At 42.5% G+C, this 26,699-nt stretch overlaps 1 protein-coding gene across 2 annotated transcripts; it reads left to right on the forward strand.

The window, feature by feature from the left end:
• The first annotated feature begins 11,066 nt into the window (after positions 1-11,066).
• nocta (nocturnin a) lies at positions 11,067-26,459 on the forward strand. 2 transcript variants are annotated; one of them, XM_028589490.1, is made up of 3 exons: positions 11,067-11,685; positions 22,373-22,651; positions 25,157-26,459. In XM_028589490.1, exons 1-3 carry the CDS (start codon positions 11,469-11,471, stop codon positions 26,020-26,022), a joined length of 1,362 nt encoding a protein of 453 aa, XP_028445291.1. In that variant the 5' UTR covers positions 11,067-11,468; the 3' UTR covers positions 26,023-26,459. The 2 variants fall into 2 exon arrangements, with proteins under 2 accessions (XP_028445291.1, XP_028445292.1); XM_028589491.1 differs by lacking the exon at positions 11,067-11,685 and adding an exon at positions 18,212-18,387.
• Positions 26,460-26,699: the final 240 nt, after the last annotated feature.

Consider the following 26,699-nt stretch of genomic DNA (forward strand, 5'->3'; position numbering starts at 1 on the left):
ATTGTACACCTCCACAAGGCTGGAAAGGGCTACGGGGAAATTGCCAAGCAGCTTGGTGAAAAAAGGTCCACTGTTGGAGCAATCATTAGATCTCCTTCGGACTGGGGCTCCATGCAAGATCTCACCTTGTGGGGTCTCAATGATCCTAAGAAAGGTGAGAAATCAGCCCAGAACTACACGGGAGGAGCTGGTCAATGACCTGAAAAGAGCTGGGACCACCGTTTCCAAGGTTACTGTTGGTAATACACTAAGACGTCATGGTTTGAAATCATGCACGGCACGGAAGGTTCCCCTGCTTAAACCAGCACATGTCAAGGCCCGTCTTAAGTTTGCCAATGACCATTTGGATGATCGAGAGGAGTCATGGGAGAAAGTCATGTGGTCAGATGAGACCAAAATAGAACTTTTTGGTCATAATTCCACTAACCGTGTTTGGAGGAAGAAGAATGATGAGTACCATCCCAAGAACACCATCCCTACTGTGAAGCATGGGGTGGTAGCATCATCTTTGGGGGTGTTTTTCTGCACATGGGACAGGGCGACTGCATTGTATTAAGGAGAGGATGACCGGGGCCATGTATTGCGAGATTTTGGGGAACAACCTCCTTCCCTCAGTTAGAGCATTGAAGATGGGTCGAGGCTGGGTCTTCCAACATGACAATGAGCCGAAGCACACAGCCAGGATAACCAAGGAGTGGCTCTGTAAGAAGCATATCAAGGTTCTGGCCTGGCCTAGCCAGTCTCCAGACCTAAACCCAATAGAGAATCTTTGGAGGGAGCTCAAACTCCGTGTTTCTCAGCGACAGCCCAGAAACCTGACTGATCTAGAGAAGATCTGTGTGAAGGAGTGGGCCAAAATCCCTCCTGCAGTGTGTGCAAACCTGGTGAAAAACTACAGGAAACGTTTGACTTCTGTACTTGCAAACAAAGGCTACTGTACCAAATATTAACATTGATTTTCTCAGGTGTTCAAATACTTATTTGCAGCTGTATCATACAAATAAATAGTTAAAAAAATCATACATTGTGATTTCTGGATTTTTTTCTCTCACAGTGGACATGCACCTACGATGACCATTTCAGACCCCTCCATGATTTCTAAGTGGGTGAACTTGCAAAATAGCAGGGTGTTCAAATACTTATTTTCCTCACTGTATATACACGGGTACGTGTAAACGAACACTTTTCTGAAAACTGACAGCTGTGCACGATGTTATTTTTGAAAAACGGAGAGGTTGAAATGTCCTTTTATGAAAATAGCCGGCCACGTGTAAACGTAGCATGAGAAACATAATATGTTTTTTGAACATCAAAGCATGTAAACCTATTCTAGTAGACCCCACAAGTACAAATATGATGCTGAAAAGGAGCATCATAGGGCCTCTTTAAGTAAAAACAGGTTACACATCACTGGTCTTACCTCTTTCTAGAGAAGAGAGGGCTCTATCCATCACTACCACCCATCTCTGAGGCTTTTTCAGTTCAACTCCATTTCCATCTGAGCAGTGAAAGGTTAGGAACAGACCCCAGACACCGGAACAGACGGGTAGAGAATCTGTTTGAATCCTTCTGCACGTTAGGGTCACTTTGTAATTCCAGGCAGATCTGGGAGAGCAGGCAGGTGGTCACCTCCACTGCTACTTTCTGCTTTCCTCTACCTCTTTCACCCTCCTTTTGACCTCTCCTTTTACCCTTTTTTCCTTTTTCTTTCCACTTTTCTTCCACTCCCTTAGGCAGCACCTTTAGTCCATCAACACCTTCTCTTCACCGAGAGAGGGAATCGATAGCACTCAGGTCTGGGCGGTGGAGGAGGCATCGATTGCTCGGCCTCGCAGACTGCCCTTTCGCGGTCTGTTCAGTAAGCTGAATGGCAGGACGTTTCGGAGCTGTCTTCATGTCCAGGCGGACATTTATCAAATTTTGTTCCTCCAGAGATGCAGCGAGGAAACGTTACACACACTTTTTTCAATATTGAGTTTATCAGCAGGACCACCAGAGACACTGGCCTCACAGAAGCAGCAGTAATTCACGCTGATAGAACTTATTTAAATAAATAAAACACTGGAAATGACAATTCCCCAGAATGCCATGCTGCCACTAATCACTGGATTGTTGTTGTAATTACTGAGATGTAGCTTCAGAATGAGAAGAAAAAAAATCACCAGGGATCATGAAAATCTGCAGAGCAGTCGGTTAATTTGGCTGTAATTTAAATGACCTGGGTAAATGACTACTCTGGTGGGTTGGGTGAAGGAGATTTGCGCGATTTTAAACAAAAAGGATCTTACTCTTTAACAAAAAGGTCTATCTCTGCAGGGATCCTTTCCATAAGGTTGCCAGACACGTAGAATAATAATCTGAGCCTGAACATTTGTCTTATATGTTACATTGCAGCCCAGGTACAGTGTTCTCGCTCAATACTGGACCACAGATTTCAAAAGATTTCAAGATTTCAAAGATTTTGGTTCACATTAGTCACTTAGACATCAATGCATGGGAAAATAGGGTACAAGTTGAAAGATACGGAAACACCTTTATTTATGTAAATGAGCACATTTAATAAGATCATGCTTAATTGCCATAATTACACATAAAAGTTCAGAAAATGTGTCTACGTCCATCAGTGCCCCTGTTGGCTCAGGTGTCAATCAAATGGGTCCATTGGCCCACCCACTCAGAGGCTTACATTTTAAAGGAACATTTATCATTCATCCACAAAGACAAGAACAAATTCTTGCTATCAACATTTAAAAAATCTTTGCAAAGACTGCAAAAAATTAATCACTGTTCCGTAACGAAAGTGTAATCTAAATAAGGTTTCCACCGCTTGAACACTCGCTATTTGTTAAACACTTTCACCCTGTGTGTCTGTATATCAGGAAGCAGTATCTTCTTTTACTAACACAATTGCTTTTTTTTATATATTACAATTATAATACGAAAGCTATGCTTCTAAATAAGGTCGGGGGGTAGGGCAGAAATCTGATTACTGACTTACTGCATGTACACACAGATTTACAATACGCTGTTTACAACAGTGCATGTAAATGCGTTCTTCGATTACATACCTAACACGAATTAGACATTTTGGGGAGCCTTGTTTAGGTTTTCCTTTAAATAAAGCTTGCCTGAACGTCTGACATCGTCGTGTTCCCAGCAGTTACTTTTGTGAGTATAATATAATTATAATTGTTAAAATAAAAAGAAGAAATGGTTTGATGACCAAAACCACATAAAGTAATTTCGAAGTTGTAACAAACCTGCATTATCCTATAAAGTGATACTCCACCCATAGACTTTGTAGTATCAAACACTCCCCCCCCCTGCAGACTTAAAAGACTGTTAAAAGTTGGTTCATTTATCCTTCACAGAGAACAGCTGTTCTCTTGGATTCCACAACATCCACGGAAATTTCTCAAACCTCCTGTAGAATCATCCACTCATCTGCTGTCTTTCAGCACACTCGGTATGTTGTATACTCAAACAGAGCTTTTGCCAAAATAAGACTAAACACAATGCTTCTGCTTGCAGCTCACACTATGTGTCTGTATGAGCTGTTGGTCACCCTGTATCACATCAACATCTGGTATTTCACACACTTGCAGCACTCAGCATCTGGGTTATACCAGAGCTACATAACCACGGGTGGCTAAAGAAGGCTCTCTCCTATAGTGTCGCATTGCCAGACCTTCCTCCACAGCGCTTCAGAGAAGGGTCTGGCTAGTCTACACAGCATTCCTGGATAGGAGAAAAATGTGCTCTTGTTTATTGGCATTTCTTTAAACCAATCACAATTGTCTTGGGCGGTGCTAATGCAATTACTGTGTCCCTGCAAAATAGCCTCGGAAAGGACCTTCTTTTGGTGGAACATGTGTATGTTCAAAAGTAGTTTGAACAGAAAACTCAGAATGGACAGATAGCATAGCTAGCTGTCTGCATTAACCTAGTCTATATCGACGACGTTCCACTTTAGGTTGCCGCCGGATATTCCGCCGGATGTCCCTTATTTTGGCCGGCTGTCCATCACCATTGCTTTCTTTGCGTTGGCATTCTAAACTCCAGTAGATTTATGAGGACTATGGTTAACTGCTCCTGAGATCTCTGCAGGGTAAATCCAGACAGCTAGCTAGACTATCTGTCCAATCTGAGTTTTCTGTTGCACGACTAAAACAACTTTTGAACGTACACATGTTCCACCAAAACAGGTTTCTTCCCGAGGCTATTTTGCAGAAGCACCATCGATCCGTACGGCGCTTAGCGCTACCCAAGACGATTGTGATTGGTTTAATAAAATGCCAATAAACCAGAGCACGTTTTCCTCCCATCTCGGAATGCTGTGTGGATAAGCCAGACCTTCCTCCGCAGTGCTGTGGAGGAAGGTCTGACAAAGCAAGACTAGGATTTGCCCTGCAGAGATCTGAGGCGCAGTTAACCACAGTCCTGATAAATCCACCGGAGTTTAGAACGCCAACACAAAGAAAGAGGAAGGTAACAGACACCCGGCCAAAATTTGGGACATCAATTTGGGACAGCATTCCCGGAAATAAATTGTCGTTGATATAGAATAGCTCTCTCCTAACAGAGATATGAAGCCTCTTGAAGTTCTGCTTCTTGTACTGTTATTTGCATAATGCTGGGTGCATGGCATGACCCTAGATTACCACAGTCCCCAGGAGAATATTAAACCGTCTGGATGGCCGGATATCTGAAATTACTGATTTGCATAGGCAAATAAAATTACAATTCATTATTAATGTCATCTGGAGAGGGTTTAAGTATTGGATTTGTTTCCCCTCCTGGTCCAAATGAACATGGGATTTTCATTTGCGCCTCAAACTCTTCCAACTTCTTGCAGCTTTAAATCTGAAGCTCAGCATTCATGTCGTGTCAAATGTCATGAGTGTATGATTCATGAAATAAAGGGAAGAATGTAAGGATATGATGGAAAAAAACATATAAAAGATATAGTGATGTGAATCTAGTGATAGTCCGTATCCCTAGACTTTGGTCGTTGGAATACAGCTCAGTATAGGTTTGTTTGAACACAAACCACGGGTCCAGCATGGAACTTTGGGGACACCTAGTGTCTAGACAGGCGTAGGACACTTTATACCTACACTAACCCAAATACCCAAGGCCGGAATATACTCTCATCATTTTTAATCCTTACATAATAATCAGCACTGTGGAACATCATTAATTCATCAAAGTGATTTCCATTGCAATTGCCTTTCAAAATAAAATTGAGTTTTCATTAATTTGGGATTTTGTTTTGCTCTTATTCAAATGAGGTGGTATGATCCCATCTAATCCGTTTTTTTGCTAATACTAGCACACAAGTCCAAGTTCTAAAGGTGTATGCATGAAGAGACACAGCTTAGATTTCTACTTAAACTAAATTGAGGAGGATAAAAAGCCCTGCTCTGGGTAATAACCCAGAAATATTACTGAGTCTGGACAAATTAGACAGCCTCTCACTAAAAATACACACACACACACACACACACACACACACACACACACACCTACATACATATAGAGAGGCACACACGTGCACAAACATTGAACACACTTGCTTCTGCTTTCTCAGCAGGACTTTGTCAAATGAGGTACAAAACTGCTGAGGAAATGGTGTGCTGTGTTTCAGGTCTTATCATGGCTCATACATTATATGTCGATGGAAGTCATAACCTTTCCTTCTTACATCTCCATAAAGTGTGATATCAGCACTGAGCAGCAACTTCTATTTCTGTTCTGAATCACTGAGGTACTTTGGTGCAGCTCTCTTTAAAACCTCTGCATTTACACTTTATTGACTGACTGTGAATATTAATTTCACACCCCTTTGAATGCTACTCTCCTTCCTTTTCTCAGCGGGCGACTCCGAGTTTATTCTGGAGACGGGAGGGGTTTTCTCAGTTACTGAAGAACCTTGTGTTATTCTCAATACACAGCTTGAACTATGTGCCACGTTTTTATTCACCATGAGACTGGACAATGTGGGGGGTAATCACAGAGGCCCAACAATACGATATTATCACAATACTTGTCACGATATGATATTATTGCGACACAAATATAACATTGCAGTTTATTACCTTTTTTGAACTTCAAATTATGTCCCCAAAGGAAAACTTTGTCATTATCTGATTTATCTTAAAGGATATATTTTGTTCATGTCACTTCAATGACTCCATCTAGTGGACTGAAAAAGCAATAGATTATATTATTCTAGTACCAAAAAGTTAGATTCTCAAGTGCAATATATCTATCTATAAATTGCAGGAACGTCTGTCTGTCTATCTGTCTGTCTGTCTGTGTGTGTGTTGTTAGTCCGATGGATTTCAAATTTGACAGGTGTTTAGATTAGAAATGCAAAGGATTTTGTTAAATATATATCTGTAAAAGAAGCACACATTGGCTTTTGCCCTAGCCGCTGGCCACTCCCCCTCTCACACTGCTCACTGACTGAGCAAAGTGCAGGACCAGAGACAGAGAGGGTCGAAGAAAGCAGCAGAGCTTTGGTAGGTAAAATGTGAAATACACCTCATCGCGACTGTCTGTGTGGAATAAGGTTGGCGAAAAAAAGGAGTTTCAGATTATTCCTTCACAGCGCTGTGCAATGCGAGAAAATCTCAGAAGTGAACTGGGCAGACACAGCACTCATTCAAACAGTTTGTGTCCGGGGGCTGTCGTATTTTTAGTTATATGACTGGGTGCTATAGCGTTAATTTTGTCACTTAATTTTAATTTAGTCTTAGTCTTGGTCTTATGCCAAATGTCCTTGTTAGTTTTAATCACATTCATTCATTCACATATCTTTTTTGTTAGTTTTAGTCGAATAAAAGTGTTGTCATTTTAGTATAGTTTTAGTCAAAAGAAAACTCACTATATCTTAGTCAAGTTTTAGTCAAAACATTTGAGTCTTTTTTTAAATAAAAAAATATTTCTGAGATTATTTCTGATAACCATTTTAATCAAATAGTTATAATAACACATTCTGATTCTTTGTCAATATCATTGTACATAAAATGCGACCAAATATCGAGCCTCTTCCTTATTTCACCAGTAAATTCATGTTAAACAACAAAAACAAACACTGGATGGGAAAAGGGTATTTTGCAATAACTCTGAATGCAGCACGAGGCTGGTGAGGTGAGTTTCTAGTGAACGCAAGCAACGTCTGTGTTGTTTTTCCGACAACGGCTCTACAGACTGTCGTACATCCTAGTGTTGGAATCCTACACAAATACAGGCACACTTTACACCGTTTAGCTGTCAGTATTTTAACCGTGTTTAATCCAGCTGCTAGCTAACGGTAGGCTAATGTTACCTGCTGCCAAGTGTAGCATCAGAGAGAAGCGCAGAAATGGCACCGAAATGAGGCACCGAAATCCACGTAGATAATGGTCGTTAAAGCACCCATGCCGTATTAGCACCAAGAAAACGGAGATCCCAGAGATTCGGCAGCAAGACATTCCCAATCATCCTTGGCCTTATCTGACATTTGTGTGGTCCAGGTAGCATTGCCTAAAAAATGTCATTCATGAGGCTACTTTTACTTTTATACTTTAAGTAAATTTCCAAGCCTGTACTTTGTTACTTTTACTTGAGTAAAGAAGTTAAATCAGTACTTCTACTTCTACCTGATTCTTTTTTAACACAAGTACCTGTACTTTTCAATCTTTGTTTTATATCAGAAAATACGGGACGTAGAAATAAGCGCTGAAAATGTGCAGAAGAAAAATGTAACAATTTAAAACGTTGGAAAAAGCAAAAACAAACTGTGAAAAAAAGGCGTCAAAAACTTCGGAAAAAATAGACAGGAAAGTGGGAGAGAGAGGGGAAATGACATGTAGCAAAGGGCCACAGGTCAGAACCGAACCCGCAGCCACTGCGACAAGGACTGAACCTCTGTACTTTGGGCGCACGCCCTACCAGGTGAGCCTACCATGCGTCCCGCTACCTCAAAGTTTGATGTTGTTTCCCGAAGCGAAGCGATTGCGAGAACAGCAACCACACAGAGAGCGGACATCCGGCACAATGTCTGGCTTTATCCTGGAAACGTTCTTCCGCTGATCCAGGATGGATACCATGTGTTGTGAAATAATCCAATCCTAATTGTTTTGTGGTTTGTATCCTATCATCTTGACCTCTGTGAGTTGGTTATGAAAGCAGTGACACTAAGCAGGGGTCGGTTCACAAAGTTCTAAAGGTTTAATGAGACACCCAAAGATATAGACATTTTCTATGTATCGCTCCATTCAATTAGATGACTTGATAGTATATAGAGAAGAAAGAGGTCCTGGGAGAGGAGGATTGGTTTAAGGTTGGTTCACACAGATACATCTTCAAGGAGGAAAAAAGTGTGAGAATGTATGATACATATTAAAACAGATGAGAGAGGCTTTGTTCAGAGTTCTCAGAGAATGGAATGTAACATATTCACATCAACATATGATCGCTAAAAAGGCTGTCAACTCTGTAGAAATCTCATATCTCAGAGGTTGTGACTCTGGAAAAACTTGGACACTACATCAAGAAAAGGGACTCATATTTTTCTGCATAAGTGGAAGAGGCCACTGGAACTTTTGGGAGTGGACTATAATCTGGATTTGAATAGATAGATAATATGATGGGCAATATCCACGTGTCTGAACTGGAACTAGCGGCCTGGGGGTTGACTCGTCTATTCTACTTATTGCTGTCTCCATTACTATGGACTACTGTGCAAGTACAGTGCCCTATTTTGTTTTGCTAATAATACCACATTTCTCTTTACTATAAGGACCAGTCCTGTTTGTTTACGTGTTGTTTGTACATTTGTCTTTAAAAAATTTAATAAACAGTATTTAAAAACCTCTCGTTGCATTAGATGACCACTAGATGGTAGTACAAAGCAACAGTAAGAAAATCTGAATCTGAAATCTGAAATCAGAAAAGGTTTTATTGCCACAATAAGTACACTTGTGGAATTTGCATACATAAAAAAAAAACATATTAAACGTTAACATAAAATAAACAATAAAAACAGAAAAAACAAATATACTGAATGGGTTGAGTGCAAAATTGCAAAGAATAAAAAGTATATGGGCAGATATAAAGTCCAGAATGAAGGTTAGTGCAGGTAAGTGTAGTGACTAGGGATCAGGGGTGGGGGGGGGGGTCTGCAGCCTTGTTGGTGGGGCTTACTGCTGAGGGGAAGAAACTGTTTTTGTGGCGTGAAGTTTTGGTTCTGATGGACCGCAGCCTCCTGCCAGAGGGGAGGGGTTCAAACAGTTTGTGCCTGGGGGGTGAGAGGGATTGGCTACAATCTTCCCTGCCGGCCTCAGCGTCCTGAAGCCGTACAGGTCCCAGAGAGACGGCAGATTGCGGCCAATCACCTTCTCAGTAGAGCGGATGATGCACTGCAGTCTGCTCTTTTCCTTAGCAGTGGCAGCAGCGTACCAGATGGAGACGGAGCAGCTGAGGATGGACTTGATGATGGCAACGTAGAAGTGCACCATCGTAGTCTTTGACAAGTTGAACTTCTTCACTTGCAGCAGAAAGTACATCCTCTGTTGGGCTGATGTCCATCATTTTACCAGAGTTATAATAATTGGCTACTTTTATTCTGAATGTCAGGTGTATTTTAAAAGCCTTAACCTGCATATGCACAGGTTGTTAGTCTGTTGGCTTGGTTGAGCAAATTGCTTGCACAGATATTGATGCCATTTTTTTTTTTCTAGCAAATAACCAAATGGTAATATTCATTTTTTGGGTTTAACATCTTCAGCCTGCTGCCATAGGTTTGCTAATATGAGCTAAATAAGAGACCCATTGAATTATTTAAATTGACCCAAAAAAGTGTGAATCTGATAAAAGAACAACAAACTGCCAAAACTTGTAGTGTTGTTACATAAAAAGGAAAGGAACACACAAATAGAGATACATAGCTCTAAAGTTGTATTTTGCTGCCATATGGAGCTTCTGTGTTTGCTGTTTTCACTGCTTGTCTTTGTTTTCTTTGCTTCTGTTTTTTCAGCATTATGAAGCACATTATGTACAGTTTACATACATGTACTTTGAAAACTGGAACAACTTATGCAACTTTGAAAGCGAGGTGATCGAGTTGATGAATAATTTACAGAGAAACAGTCACTACTGACCCTTCACCTGGTTATCTAATGGCATTATCACATTAGTTTGGCCTCAACTAACTCCAGATGAGATTTGAAAAAAGAACACTTAGAGTGGGTGACACATTCATAGAAAAGACCATTTACATGAAGTAGGCCTAGTGTTTTAGGCTGTTCTGACCTCGTTTTAACAGCTGTCCTGAGTGATCGGATCACAAGGGGACAGCTCTATGTGCGTGTGTGTTTTTTTTGCCTGTCTGTAGAATGTGTCTCCAAATGTGAGCTAATGCAAGTTGTGACCACTTTCTTGCAACTAAACAAAAATGCAAATGACAACTTTAATAGGCTATATTTACAATGGGGAAATGTGGCTTTGTTATTCAAACAGTACTTCCCAAACTCGTTTAATTTGAAATTCGCTGCTCTTACTGACTTAAGTTTTTGGTTAAAACAGAAAAGAAAAGTTAAGCACAGCCGACAGATGACTTTGGGGATTATATTTGTATTAATGTGATACGTTGTCATTTCTAATTGTTTTATCATTTATATGATATCAGTAAACTCAAGGCCTCACTGGCAGTCACTTTAATCTTAAATACACAGCTGTCATCAACTCATCTTTTCTTTAGGTTGACAGGCTGGCAGTGTTGGCTGATCTAGGCCAGGCTGTTCTTATTTATTTACAGGACTAGTTTTCAGGGGAAGGTGATATAACTTGAGAAGAACACTGCATACAAAGCATTGGGAACACGTAGGAGCAGGTGTGGAGGGGCGTGTTGTTGACGTCAGAACCGTCATTGTATATATCCATGCGTCATTCCAGTCTAACAAGCACTCTGGACGCTGATTGGCGTGTTTATGGAAAGTTACGCCCTCTTCTCGCAGGTTCCCGCCTCTTTGGTACACATGTAAGTGCGGCTTGAGCCACTGGTGACTTGAGGGGGATCACTATGTGTAGCCCTTTTTAAATGTATACTTAAATCCGTTTGCGAAGAAAAATAAAACAGTCAGGTACACTTTCAACGAAGTGTATTCACTTTGTGTAGTCTATAGTCAGCTCTAACGAATGTTGGTGGCCTCGGTAAAAGCATTATGGACTAGCCCATCATTGGTCAACCCCTCAATAGCCGGTGTTCCGTGACTCGCACATGATGTAACGTTTGCCGGCTTCTGTTACCTTAAAGCGCAAAGACAAAAGGAAGTTTATCCTGTCATACGGCGGGTAAGGGGAACATTCTCACGCATTTTGTTGGACAAATGGCTCGTTTTCTTTAGGTGAAAAGACAGCGACATACTGCCGGTAACTTGCGGTTCTTTCTCCGTTAGACTCAGTAACGTTACAGTAAAAAAATGAATCCGGCTCGTCGCTGTTCGGCTTTATTGAGCCAGCTGTGTGTAACCTCGCGGGGTGGGTCGACAGCCAGGAGACCGTTGTCCCCGGGACCAGTCTCAGCCCTGGGGGGAACACGGTGCTGTCGCTCCGGGGTTGGAGGAGGAGGAGCGGGAGTCAAAGAGACCTGTCCCCAGCCGAGGCCGAGTGGAGCATCCACAACTGGGACAGCACCAGGTAATGTACACCTCAACATTTCCATTCAGTATTCTCCAAAACGGGTAACATAGACTGTATTAAATATAGACGCAGTATCCGTGACGTCACCCATAGCTTTATGAAGAGTCATCCTCCATCACTCAAAATGTGGTTGTTGAAACTATCTACAATATTTGAAAAACCTACACTTCCGTTTCATCTTTCCTTGTGGTAAATCTATTGTGAAATATTGAAACAAGTGGATATTTTATCAACAAACATAACGTAACTTTTTCCATATTAAGACACTATATAGTGATTCTAAATATTTGAAGTTGTTTGTATATTGGGTGCACCTTTTTTATGAGTGTAACTTTTCACCTCAAACTGTCTCCAAACTGGTCATGGTCATTCGCTGCTGATGTAACCGATGCCCCGCTGACCTCTCCCCCATAGTTATAACCAAGTTATGTGCAAACAAATCAGTTCAAATGCCTTTTTTAAAGGAGCATTACAACAAAATACCTCTGAAGCAGCCAGGAAATGTTGCCAAATGATTTAGACCGGACACATGGGAACGGTTTAGTTGTACTGTGTTTCTGCACTGGGCAGAATGTTCCTTTTTAAAATTGTAATTTCTTGGTGTCATTCGCTCTACTGAACAATATTATAAACTGAAAGCTACATTTAGTTTTTCTAAACCCCTAGCTTCCAGCCAAACATTTTAGTTAATGATCCTTTTTTGGGGGCGGCTTTTCCGCCTTTAATGGACAGGACAGCTAGGTTAGAAAGGGGAGAGAGAGGGGGAAGACGTGCAGGAAATCGTCACAGGTTGGACTCGAACCCTGGACCTCTGTGTCGAGGCATAAACCTCCTATGTATATGTGCGCCTGCTCTACCAACTGAGCCAACCCGGCCACCAGCCAAATGTTTTTGGATATCTAAATCATGATGTAGAAGTATTTTTCCTTTTGAAGCACCTGTAATCTGGCATCTTCGGGACAAAATACACTGGCACAATGGGGCCGCATCTAGTCTCGCATTGCCAGACAAGCTTCCACAAGGCCGTGGCCCTGCTTTTGTTGCATGTCACCTGGGAGCAAGACGAATCTGCAAGGTCATGTTTCATTTGCTATGGCAGATACGTCCCCCCCCTCCTCCCCTCCTCCCTCTCATTCAGATAGATTTCCAGCCAATTTTTTTTTTCAGTTTTCAGCGGTGATCCAGAATGGATAGCAGACAGTTTTTCTGCTTGGGGTGGAGATGTGTTAACATTCAGTGTTTGTTTTTTTTCAAATTTATTTAAAATTTTTTAAAACCTACGCGTTTGCAGATTCCTTGTGGCCCTGAAAATATGGGGTGGGTTTTTAAGATGAAGAGTGATGGTCTGTGGAAAGAAACTCTTCTTGTGTCTGGTTGTTGTGGCGTTCAGTGTTCTGTAGCGCCTACCGGAGAGAGGAGAGGTTTGAATAGGTTGTGTCCGGGGTGTAGAGGCTCTCCAGTGATGTTTCCTGGGCGTTTCCGGACTCTGGACATGTATGAGTCCTGAATGAAGGGCAGGCAGTCCTGACTGTCTGTTGTAGTCTGTTCCTGTCCCTCTTTGGTGGCAGATCCAAACCAGACTGTGATAGATGTGCAGAGAACAGACCGAATGAGTAGAACTTATCAATTATCAAAGTGTTATTCATTGATTTTCTGTCCAATCATTTGGATGACTAATTTAGCACAAGTTTGGTATGAACAAGAAAAAGTGAACTTTTCCCCCAGTGTATTGCTAGCCTGGTGGCCAAAGTTGCCCCCCACCAGGCCTAAGCCACTGGAAATAATTTTGTATGTATTTACTAGGCTATGTTCACACTTGGCATCTTTTTTGGAGCTACCAGTGTCTGTTTTACATTATAATCATATAGTATACAGTGTTTTCAAAAAAGTCCTGAGTGCTTTTTTTAAAAGCCACCACCGACTTCTTTTCTGCAGCTCAGGTTTCCATGACAACAAGAAAAAATGGAGTCGGAGCACAGCGAGTTATATGATATGACCGGGTGCTCCCTGTACAGGGATGTAACGTTAGCAGCACCGCTCCCTCTCTCTGTTCTTTCTCTAGCTCGCTCCACCGCTTTGTTTTATCTAACGTTAGCATTAGCACCGCTCCACATAGCGCTCTAGGATACTGTAGCAGTAGCTGTTGTTATAGCAACAAAAGACGCTCTCGGCTGATTTTTGGAACCAAAATTCTGCCAAGTATGAACATTAGGGCTGCAACTAATGATTATTTTGGTAGTCGACTAATCTGTAGATTTTTTTTTTTTTCGATTAGTCATATTTTCAAATAGCTTTTAGCACTGATTTAATGTCTGGCTCTATGGGATTTGGGTTTAACTTTTTTTTTTTTTTTTTTTTTTTTTTTTTATTCTCAATTTTTGCGATTCTTTCCATGGCTCTAAATTAATGTTGCCATCAGTCTGGGAATGGCCCTCCCTTGGGGGGGAGGGGGTGGAACCCTGTATTCCTTAACTTGACAAAGTAATCTTTACTTACAACAAGGCGTTCCTGGGCAGATAAAGTTTTGCTCCGTTGTCACAGAAGTGCAGATATTGAAACTCCTGTTCCTGTCTAGTCCGAGTCTGTCTGCCTGTGTCGGCCATGTTGGCTGTAAATGAGCTAGTGTGAGGATCACACTTTATGTGTGCTTGTATGTGGAGAGTCTCACATACTAAATAAAACCGAACATCTGATGAAATCTGCAACATTAGCTCTCGGACTTGTCAACCCTTCAAGTCTGTGAGTTGGGAGTTTCTATTGGCGGCGCTCTTTTCTTCAGCCACGGTGTCTTAACCCTGCTCCTGCTCAGTAACTAGTTCTATTTATTCACTCTCTAGAACCATGACACAGGATGTTCTTGATGTGGCTCTTAAGCCGGTACATCTGTCTGGTAATCTGTTCAAGCAGCCGTGGTTTCCTTCCGGCCACGGCAGACTCTGACACTCCGCTTCTTATCTCACTGCATTTAGCGCTTCTTGCTGACTAATGGACCTTTTTCACAGCAGACATTTTTGACTTGTCATAGTAGGACAAGCACCGCTGAAATTGATGACCTTAATTCCATCAAATAAGCAATTTCAGAGAGTCAGCTTGCACAATACCAGGGCCTCTCCTAAGTGGAATGCAGCCATCATTAATGGTTTGGAATACACCTGTGCTTTTCCTACTATGACATGTCAACATGTCTGCCGTGAAAAAGGTCTATGGGCTGAAAGGACTGTGTGGAGCACCAGAGATCAACCTGGTGTTGAGATGTTAATACATGAGATTTGCCTGCTTGCTTAAGGTTTAAGAAAAGACTGCTTCATGTCAGTGCAGCTTGATTTGTAAACCACCATCTTGCATTACAAAGGCATTGTTTCCCTCAAAGAAGAGAACATTTGATATAAAGCAGCACCAGACACTTTAAAGAAACGGACAGCTGATTTAGGTCAGACAATGGTCAGGGTTAAATTCATATAATGGTAGATTAAGTACTTTTTTAGCTGCACAAAATGTACGTTTCGTAGTCATTACGGTTAGGATTTTACAGCACTTTCAAAATAAGAGGAGAATAAGCAAGAGCATGTCAAACGTCCTGGTGGACCCCAAAAAGAGGGAGAACGTTTGGCCCGCGGGTCGCAAATTGGGCGACCCTGGTCCAAAGGAAGCCTGATTTTAATGAAATATCGGCCTTCAAAAACTTGCGCTGGTTAAATGCGACGCGGGCTAGTCAGGGACCAGCGTTTGGGTCAAAGTCCAGGTTGGAGGTTTATTTTAGGCATTGTCAGGAAACGGGTCAGGTCTCTAGGTTCATGCCTATGGTCAGGTCAAGTCAAGCCCGCACAAACGCACGCACATGTATACTTATGCACATTCCCACGTGACCTGGGTCAGCAGCAAAATGGTGCCCTAAATTAGCCACTTTATTAGCTCCTGTGTTTCTCTGGAGGCTTCAACTCTTAATCTAACTCCTTGCAGATCTTCACTGGCCTCCATATGTAATGGGATTGGTCAGGCCGAGTTACATAACCATCAAGACATGGTCAAGTGAGAGTGCACACTATGGTTACATCAATCAGTCAGGACTGTTTTTATCTTCCATTCCAAAGTGAAATCTCTTGAGGTAGCTCGGCCCTGTCGACACAATCAGCACTAAAACTAAAACCTAAAGCTGATCTGATGGCTGGTGTGTGTGTGTGTGTGTGTGTGTGTGTGTGTGTGTGTGTGTGTGTGTGTGTGTGTGTGTGTGTGTGTGTGTGTGTGTGTGTGTGTGTGTGTGTGTGTGTGTGTGTGTGTGTGTGTGTGTGTGTGTGTGTGTGTGTGTGTGTGTGTGTGTGTGTGTGTGTGTGTGTGTGTGTGTGTGTGTGTGTGTGTGTGTGTGTGTGTGTGTGTCATTGATGTGTATTTAACAGTATTTTTATTAAAACAATGGAGCTTTATGGCACAGAGGAAGAAGATATATCAGGCTGTGACACACACAATACTTGTTATTAGGATACTTTTATTGTTGGTTCTGAGGTTTCTTGTTGTTTACAGTAAGATAAATAATCTTTTAAGAGTACTGGCTGTTGGCATTTTTTGAAGCAGGGCACACTTGCCTTCTTTCCTGGTGGCGTATGACGCATATTCAAATTAAAATGTAGAATGAACACACAACGTGAAGGTTCCCTCCTTGTTAACTGACATTCCAGTTGACTGTGTTTCCTTCCTGGATTGCTTACGCTGCAGAGCTCTCATTCTGTTACTTGAGCGAGAGGGAGAGCATTCTTGAATGGGCTCAGTTAATGACCGAGTCACCTCCTTGATCTGGCTGCCACAGCGGCAGTCCCTGGGACTGTCTCATGAGAGTTACACTGTCCTTCAATACCCTCAATACCCACATTACCCACTTACCCAGCAGACTGCCTGGAGGAAGAAGAGCAAGCGATGACTGAGAGGACGACAGGCAGGAAGAAAGGAAGAGTGTGAGGTGGATAACTAGTGGACAGACTAAAACCTATGTATGTATGTATGTATGTATGTATGTATGTATGTATGTATGTATGTATGTATGTATGTATGTATACTTTATCCATCTTGGGGGACTGGGAGGGGCCCATAGAGAATGCCTTTCTACAGCGCCCAGAATGTTGCCCCTAGATAGCATTAAATATTGACTGATGACACTGTCATTGTAGAATTGATCAGCATTCAGACTTGTGGAAACCACGTAACTGTATGTATGTACGCATGTATAAATGATGACGTTGAAGGAGGACGTTATTAAGCAAGATGAAGTAATCCCATTGTTTGCAACAGTAGACAGTAGCCTGTCGTATAACAAAGAAACATTGCTTGTTGTTTGAATTGACACAGTCTGTCTGGTCATTGTGAGGCCACAGTTAGGGGTGTTTTGCACCGTGTTGTATCGAGAGGTTTTTTAAGCCAAGCTAGTGGTGTGTCTCTGGGGAGGACGGGAGTCAGGCGATCAGTGGGTAGGTTGAAGGTTGACAGTTTTTGGTTATGACTGAAATATCTTAACACATTTTGAATGTAATGCCATGAGATTGTGTGCAGGCTTCCCTGATGCAGTCGCTGCGAAACGAGCACTTTTGTGAAGGTAAATACAAGCTGGACAATTGCCCTGTTAACTTACATTGTAGCTTTTTTCACCGCTGCCGACTGCAGCGATCTCGCGTAGTATAGATTGTTGTTACCATTAGTCACAGAGACATAAAAACATAGGAGAATAGGGTCCAGTTTGAAAAAAAAATCAGTAGTTACCCTTTTAAGCACATGAAATGGTGCCACTGACCCAAAGTCAGATAGGTGAATTAACCAGGTTAAGAAATGTCTCGAACCATGTAAATGTGCCACTGACAAAGAGAACAAGCCACTCTCTTGTCTCTTTCTCTTCCCTCGGCTCTATTCACAGTTATCCAGAGAGCACATGACTTTGTTAGACAACGTGCGGTTTCTAATCAAAACCTCACCTACTTATAAAATTAGTTAGGCCAGAGTTTCTCAATTATTTTTTCAGCAAAGGACCAGATAGAAAATATGTATGTCCCTTGGAATAATTTGACCTATTCTTTACACTTCTATAGTCTAGTTATGTAAAAGAACAACACAAGAGACCTGTATTAGAAAGATATTAGACATGGATTAAAAAGAATTGCACTCAACACAGAATACTCATTGCAAAACATTGCAATTAACATAAATATAATTAGCTGCAAGTAACACTGTACCTAAACACAATATCAAAAGCCAATCAAGAAAAAAAGGGCTGATTTGAAGTGCATTTTAGAACACACACACACATCAAGGGAAGTGTGTGTTTGACTGTTAGTGCAGTCATCAGCTAAATAAAATGTGAATTCTGATTCATATAAATCGTGATAATGGAAAAACCTTACTGGTCTCTCTCTCTCCCCCTCTCTCTCCCTCTTTCTCTCTCCATGTATGAGCCAGGCCTCCTGCTCTCTAGAGGTCATTCTGTCACACACCGAGCGAGAGGGGGAGGGAGGCGGTAGGAACTGATGATTCAGGGAGAGGGAGACAGACTTACTGGAGGACAAGATAAAGGATGAGTCACAGCGTGGTTAGACAGGGAGGGATCCAGCTATGTAGTGGCAGAGGATAAAAGGGCAGAAGGGAATGACGGGTGGATTGTGCTGGTCCTCAGACGTAGGAAGAAGAGGGAGAGAAGCATTAGACCAGACATGGAGGCCATGGGTAAGATATTTATACTACACACACTTACTTACAATTATGACTGGAGCAGTAGATAAAAGACCAGCTGGCAATGGTAAAGAAATGAAAAGTTGAGGTCCTTAAGCCGCCTACACACGATAGGCAACAAGACCGCTTTGCACCGGCCGTTCCATTGATTTCCTATGGGGAGGGCGGTGCCGTCCAACTGTGCACTGTTAACGTGTAACATGTAATAACATATATTACGTAAAACATGAAGGCTCTGCCACGTATGAGATAATTGGTTGTGATTGGCCTGACCAGGATCTGGTCGGCTGGAAATCTGTCTGAATGGGAGGGGAAACGGACGTATATGCCAGAGCAGATAAAAAAAAACTCGCAGATTTGTCTGTTTCCAAGGCTAGGGTTTTGTAGAAAATCCTTTTTGTATCCTAACAACGGTATGATATAAAAAAACTCATTGTTTGGTTATCAGTGCCAACATTCAGATCCAGGCTCCTATATCTAAAAATGTAAGACGTCTGTCTGATACTCATTATTATCTTAGGTATTGGGTTGGACATGGTTTGGTTCAGTTGGATCTGGTCAGGACTTCATCTATAGCTGTAGTCTCTGCTCCTGCATCTCTAGCTATGTTTCCACCACATGTTTTCATGCAAATTAAGTGATATGGAATAAAAAATGCCTTATGGGAACCGTAAAATTAGATTGAATTTCATGGATAGCGACTCAAAGTTTATACGTTCGGTCTCATCGGATTTTCTCTTGATTGATATACGGTTTATTCGATAAACGCTGATGGAAATGTTATTTGCCGAATAAATAATGAATTGCGATTTAAGTTTGAGGTAATTTTATGGTTAAACAGACGCACCTAGAGGTGAAGACCGCGCGCCTAATGTGCACTACCGGGAATTCGACACGAATGTCCCTTATCATGCAACAATCGTCTACTAGAGCATGTAGTAGTATGACTGATGGCCAGCCCTTTCTATTGACAAAATCCCTGCAGCCTTCAGCAGGGGGTCCAATCGGGACGTGCACCTTATCCACTCCAAGTAGGTATTTACCTTCACATTATCCTCGTTCGTATGGCATTGCACATGGCGTAAACACACGGTGGCCTTGCTGACCCAAACGTTTCGCCTACCACTCTGTACTGCGCATGTAGCCAGTTTGTAGAGCGCAACTGCGATACGCTTCTCGGGTTGGAACCGGAGGGCCTTATCTGGGTCAAATGTCTCAAATCATGTCGATACACCAATTTGACCAATTTGGCCGCAAAACAGGATGTGACGTCATTACGCACAAGTTTTTATTCGCTTTAAAGCCGTTTGATGGAAACACACTTTCACCGGCTTTATTCGTTTGAGTTTTTTTTTTTTTTTACCGAACTTCAGATAATTCGATTGACAAGTGGATGGAAACTTAGCTTCTGTCCAAACAGAATAACACCATAGAATTTAAGCATCTTCAAAGATGTTACTTGGATTGTTGGCATGTCTTTTTGATGTTGGCAGTGAAGGTGGACAGTCATAGTTTAATGATTGTCATGCTAGTCATTTTCCTGCCTGGTGGACATAGTGGGGTAAATTTGTCACATTAGCATGGTTTGCTAATATGACAGGAGAGATATTCCAGTGGACCTTTTTTAATAAATCCCATTTTCTTTACTTCTCAGAATTCCTTATCGGTAGTATTGCAGTATTTCTCCAAGCTGACACTGTCCAATCAATGTCTGAACGATCAGCTATCAGCCTGACCACGGTTTAGCCTCTGGGGGCAACGGCCAAAAGTTTGGGTGTTCCATTGTAGCCAGCGGATATCTGGGCCAACTTCCTCTTCCGTGCGCCAGGTCCAATCAGCAACTTGTATAATGAAAGGCAAGGCAAGGCAAGGCAAGGCAGCTTTATTTATATAGCACATTTCAGCAACAGGGCAATTCAAAGTGCTTTACATAAAACATTAAAGAGCAGTTAGAAAACAATTAAAAAACAATAATAAACAACTTAAAAACATTAAAAGACAAGAATAAAATTGATAGTGCAGTATAATAATAAAAGTTACAGTGCAGTATAAGAAATTAAAGTTAATAAAATAGATTATTTAAAGAAAAGCAACATCAAAAAGATAGGTCTTTAGCTTAGATTTAAAAGAACTGAGAGTTGCAGCGGACCTACAGGTTTCTGGGAGTTTGTTCCAGATATGTGGAGCATAAAAACTGAACGCTGCTTCCCCCTGTTTAGTTCTGACTCTGGGGACAACAAGTAGACCTGTCCCAGACCACCTGAGAGGTCTGGGTGGGTCATAATGTAGTAGCAGATCAGTAATGTATTTTGGCCCTAAACCGTTTAGTGATTTATAAACCAGTAAAAGTATTTTGAAATCAATTCTTTGAGGCACTGGAAGCCAGTGTAGAGACTTCAGTACTGGAGTGATGTGATCTACTTTCTTGGTTTTAGTGAGGACTCGAGCAGCAGCGTTTTGAATCAGCTGCAGCTGTCTGATTGATTTTTTAGGGAGACCTGTAAAGACACGGTTACAGTAGTCAAGTCTACTGAAGATAAAAGCATGGACAAGTTTTTCCAGATCCTGCTGAGACATAAGCCCTTTAACCCTTGATATATTTTTAAGGTGATAATAGGCGGATTTTTTAATTATGTTAATGTGGCTTTTAAAATTTAGGTCTGAGTCCATGACTACACCAAGATTTCTTGCTTTGTCTGTTGCTTGCTTTGAAAAGCTAAATGGTCGTCGGATGATAGTCGATGGGTTCTGAGATTGCATTTTGGCCTATGCGTTCCGCCCAATTTTGCTCTCAACGGACTGTTTTACCTGTATGAAACCACAGCCCGCTAAAGCGTGATTGGTCAATACTACTCGGACTACCAACGAAAAGTAAAACGCTTCTGATTGTCCCGTTGCCTACAGATTCTGCATTCATATGCAATATCTGTTTATGGAGATTCGTATCCCATAAAAGAAGAAAAGGGTCACTGGAAACAATTAAAAGCAGGGTCTCCAAGAAACTCTGCAGTCATATGGAATTAACCAGGATAAAACGTTTTTATATCCATGATTCATACTCATCTCTTCCTTTTTAGAGAGTGGAGAGCAGAAACTGAAGCCTTAGAGCGCTCATAACAAGAGAACGCACGGCGCTTCTGTTAAAGCAGGACAAAAGAAGGAATGACACAATATTCCTCTTACAAATGAAAAGTTGAATTCATGCATTCAGGCACTAAAACACATGCTTAGTGAAGTCAGTTCACTCACTCGCACTTTCTTGGTCGGGTGTGACCAGTAGCTTATGTTGGCTAAAGGCGCCGACACACCAACCCGATTATCGGCCGTCGGACAGTCTGGCGAGGTCGATGACTCGAGTCTGTTCCGTGCGTTCCGTGCCGTCGGCCTTCATTAGGGACAATTTGACTTGTTGAATCTGCCAGTGGGCAATCGGACTCGATGACCAATTACTGGAAATGACAAGCGGGATGAGCGTGACGAACGCCTCTCAAAATCTGATGAATCTTTTAAACTGACCTTTTGTCGATCTGAAATGAAGATTCAGCAACTGCACGGCCTACTTCTCGCTTAAAATGTTTTCAGAAACACGTTTCAGTGAACTATTTTCGCAAATTACGAGATCGTATTCTGAACGAGCCGACATTATGGTCGGTTTTGAAATCCGGGAGAAGCCAGACCCACGTGACGCGTTCGTCCAATCAGCTGCCAGTTTTCATGTTTTGGGCGACTATACAGATTAGCGCCGCCTGCTGTTATGGAGACGTTTTACGTATCGCGCACGCGCAGAACGTACGCTCAAGTCGGCGTCACTTCGGTGTGTTCCGAGGCACTTTTGTTTTGACCAACTCGGGGAGACCGATCAGTCCGACTGCCTTTTCTGCCGACGGCCGGCTGTCGGGTTGGTGTGTCAGAGCCTTAATGTTACCAAACCGACACAAAAGCACCTTCTTAATATTTCCCCTTGTCTCCTCTCCATCAGTTTGTCCAATGGGTCGCAGCAGCAGCAGGTTGTTTGGTACGTTTGCCCAGTCACTGAACCGCGCCCCGTTGGCCCAACCAGCCCCGTACCCAGAGGAGAACCCAGACCAGGACCTGGCCCAGACCGACCCGGACCAGCTGCTCCGAGAGTGTGAGGAGGCGCTGCAGAGGCGTCCGGCCCGGCCACATCGCCATCTGGTCTATCCCAGCGGCACGGCGTCCCGCCGCCACAAGCATAACCCAGCCATACGGATCATGCAGTGGAATATACTCGCACAAGGTACAAATCTGGGGATAAACCATACAGTACTGTTATTACAGTAGTATTATAGAGAATTTGGGATGACTCCAGTGACGGACAGAAATGTAGAAGTTGTATCCAAATTCAAGGGGTTATTTTTTAACCACTGCTAGCGTGGTTAACCCTTGTGTTTTCCTCCCGTCGACCATGCACTAGTCGTCCTCCCGGGTCAAAATTGACCCGGTCTGTTTTGCCAGTTTATAAAGCATGAAGTATAAATTATCAACCAATTCTGTGTTACATCTTCTTAACAACTTCTTTCCAACATATTACCACTAATTTTACACTTATTTTTTTTATATATGGTGAAAAAAACGCATTTATATCAAATTATACCTAATTTCTGAGGTAAAAAAAAGATGAAATTATGAATTATTATAGTTGAGATCAATGGGAACATGTGTTGATGGATTATCACGGACTGGTATAAGTCAAAGTTTAGTGAAAATACTGTTTTGAAACTATTTCAATTTTTTAATGGCAGCCAATAATCCCACTTGTTGTCCTCCCGGGTCAAAATTGACCCGGTCTGTTTTGGCTATTAATAAAGCATAAAGTATGAATTATCACCCAATTCTATTTTACACCTTCTTAACAACTTCATTTCAACTCATTACCACTAGTTTTACAATTATTTTTGGAATTTATGGTGAATAAACTTCATTTACATGAAATAATACCTAATTTTAGGGGTAAAATAAGCATAAATTATGAATTATTTTCATTATAGTTAAGATCAGATGAACCTATGTTTGTGGATAATCACTGACTGCTATATGGTAATGATTAGTCAGGATATGGTTTTGAAACCATTTTATTATTTTGAATGGCAGCCAATAATTACACCTGGTGTCTTCCTGGGCAAAAAGTGACCTGATCTGCTTTGCGTGTTTATAAAGCATAGGCAATTATAATTAATCACTCAAACCTGTGTTACCACTTTTATTCAACTTCATTTCATCTCAACTAGTTTTATACTTATTCTGTTCTATTTATGGTCAACAGACCTCATTTACATAACATTATACCTACCTTCTGAGTAAAATCAGTTGAGATCTGAGATATTGAGAAAGTTGCGTTTGGATTAATGGCTGGTATGTGACAATTATTATATTCCCAGGTTAAAATTAACGAATGCAATTGTATTCACAAACAAAGGAGAGCTACCAAAAAGGAAAAAAATAATTTACTGAAAGTTTACTGAAAGTTTACTAAAAGTTTACTGAAAGTTTACTTGGCCCCTTTTAGGAAAAGACACATTAAAGGTGTTAAAACAACAAGTTTACAAAACTGTAGTTTGAAGTTGTGTGTGTGTGTGTGTGTGTGTGTTTGTGTGTGTGTGTGTTTGTGTGTGTGTGTGTGTGTGTGTGTGTACATACGCGCACATGTCTGTGTGTGCATGTGTGTCTGTGTACATTTTTATGTCAGGACAGCTCAATAGTGTGATATATTGCAGGTCTCAGCTGTTTCTGAGTGTGTGTGTGCACGTCTGCATGTGTACATGTGTGTCTGTGTGTGTGCGTGTTCATCTGCTGAAAAGAACAGTAGTGTGATCCACTGCTGTGTGTGTGTGTGTGTGTGTGTGTGTGTGTGTGTGTGTGAGAAAAGAACAGTGTGTGTGTGTGTGTGTGTGTGTGTGTGTGTGTGTGTGTGTGTGTGTGTGTGTGTGTGTGTGTGTGTGTGTGTGTGGGCGTGTGTGTGTATGCATGCGTGTGTGTTTGTGTGCGTGCGTTCATGTGCTGAAAAGCACAATAGTGTAATCTTTTGTAGGTCTCAGCTACTGTGTGTGTGTGTGTGTACTGTGTGTGTGTGTGTGTGTGTGTGTGTGTGTGTTTGGGTGCATTTCCATGTGCTGGAAAGCACAATAATGTGATCAATTACATGAGGTAGTTCTCAGCTGCTGTTTGTATGAATGTGTGCGTTTGGGGGGGTGGGGGGTGTATGTGTGTGCATGTGTGTGGGGGTGTTTGTGTGTCCCCACATGTGCATTCATGTATGTGTGTGTCTGTTCATCTGCTGTTGAGCGCAAGAGTGCCCCATTGCACCACCGGGTCAAAATTGACCCGGGAAGAACACAAATGCAATAAAATTAAATAAAACACCCAAAATTCTATGAAAGCAGTGATCATTAATTTTACTTGCGAAGAACTTAATTGGGAACCACCCATGCTATTTTTGGTTAATTTGGTTGAAAGAAACCTATATTTCTGATAAAGAAACTTTGGAGACGACACAAGGGTTAAAAAATAAGGACAAGTAGGAATCGGTTCTCGATGCCCAATCCTACTGAACAGCGTCGGAGAAACGCTGCTTTTTAACGTGAAACTGCTTTAATCAGTGTATTCTCACCGGTTTTAATCACTTGGTGCGCTCGTTTTGGAGAGGAGACCTAATGGTCTTACAGAACCGAGGATAAAAAATGGATGATTTTGGTAAAAAAAAAAATAAAAATAAAAAACTCAATCTCTCTCTCTTTGTTTCCAGCTCTCGGCGAGGGGAAGGATGGGTTTATCCGCTGTCCAATGGACGCTCTCAACTGGCAGGAAAGGAAGTACCTGATCATGGAGGAGATCCTCACCTACCGCCCCGACATCCTGTGCCTCCAGGAAGTGGACCACTACTACGACACGTTCCAGCCCGTCCTGGCCAGCCTCGGTTACCACGGCAGCTTCCTGGCCAAGCCCTGGTCGCCCTGTCTGGACGTGGAGCGGAACAACGGCCCCGACGGCTGCGCTCTGTTTTACCGCCGCTCGCGCTTCTCCCTCCAGGCCACCGCTTACCTGCGGCTGTCGGCCATGATGCTGCCCACCAACCAGGTCGCCATCGTCCAGACGCTGATCTGCCGGGAGACGGGCCAGCGGCTGTGCGTGGCCGTCACCCACCTGAAAGCTCGCAGCGGCTGGGAGAGGATGCGGAGCGCGCAGGGCGCCGACTTGCTGCGGAGTTTGCGCGGCATAACGTCCCAGCGTAGCAGCGGCCAGACGGAGGCGGCGCCCGGCGCCGTCCCTCTGGTGGTGTGCGGGGACTTCAACGCGGAGCCCTCGGAGGACGTTTACCGCCGCTTCAGCTCCTCCGCCCTCGGCCTGAACTCGGCGTACAAGCTGCTGAGCGCTGACGGACAGACGGAGCCGGCCTATACCACGTGGAAGATCCGCCCCTCTGGAGAGAGCTGCAGCACTCTGGACTATATCTGGTACACCCAAGGCGCTCTGAGTGTGGACTGCCTTTTGGACATTCCCACGGAGGAGCAGATTGGCCCCGACCGCCTGCCCTCCTACCACTACCCCTCTGACCACTTATCACTGCTCTGTGACATCAGCTTCAGGGACGAGCCCCACAGGTTGATGTAGGCTGCCAATCACAGCACCACGGGACCAATAGGAGGACTGAGAGTGGACTGCTTGAAACGATACTCCGCCTTTTTACTGTAAATCGGGAGTGAGGAAAGTGAACGTGATACCATCTGTCAGATTGAGTCATGGAAGTGAAATCTGATTAGAGTGTGAATAATTCGCATTGAGACACAAATCACGTTCTGTAATGTTGCTATTATTTAAAACATAGTCATAATGGGGAACATTAGAAGAAGTGAAATGAGACATCGTAACATCACTTAGCATCACTGATGGAAAAGCTACTTCTAGCTTTAGCAATAATTTGGGATTTGCTCCGTTGACTTGTGTAGAGATGGGTGAGCCTGTCGGCCCCATGTTTCTTTGAGCTTTTTAAAGTGCTCATATTATGCTTTTTGGCTTTTTCCCTTTTTTATAGTGTTATATATCTTTTTTTTTTTTTTTTTTTTTGTGCACGTTATAGGTTTACAAAATGAAAAAGCCCAAAGACTACCCCAAAGGCACTTACCACCTCCCAACAGAAAACACTGTTCACCAACTGCTCCAAACAGCTCTATTGTAGTCCAGCCTTTACTCCCGCGACGAACACGCGTCACTTTGTAACACGCGTTATAATGCTCGCCTAGCTGCTAGCGTGGCACGCCCTCAAAATTAAACCATGTAAACCTATTCTG

The sequence above is a fragment of the Perca flavescens genome, chromosome 10, assembly GCF_004354835.1.
Source record: "Perca flavescens isolate YP-PL-M2 chromosome 10, PFLA_1.0, whole genome shotgun sequence".
In the NCBI taxonomy this organism is placed as follows: Eukaryota; Metazoa; Chordata; class Actinopteri; order Perciformes; family Percidae; genus Perca; species Perca flavescens.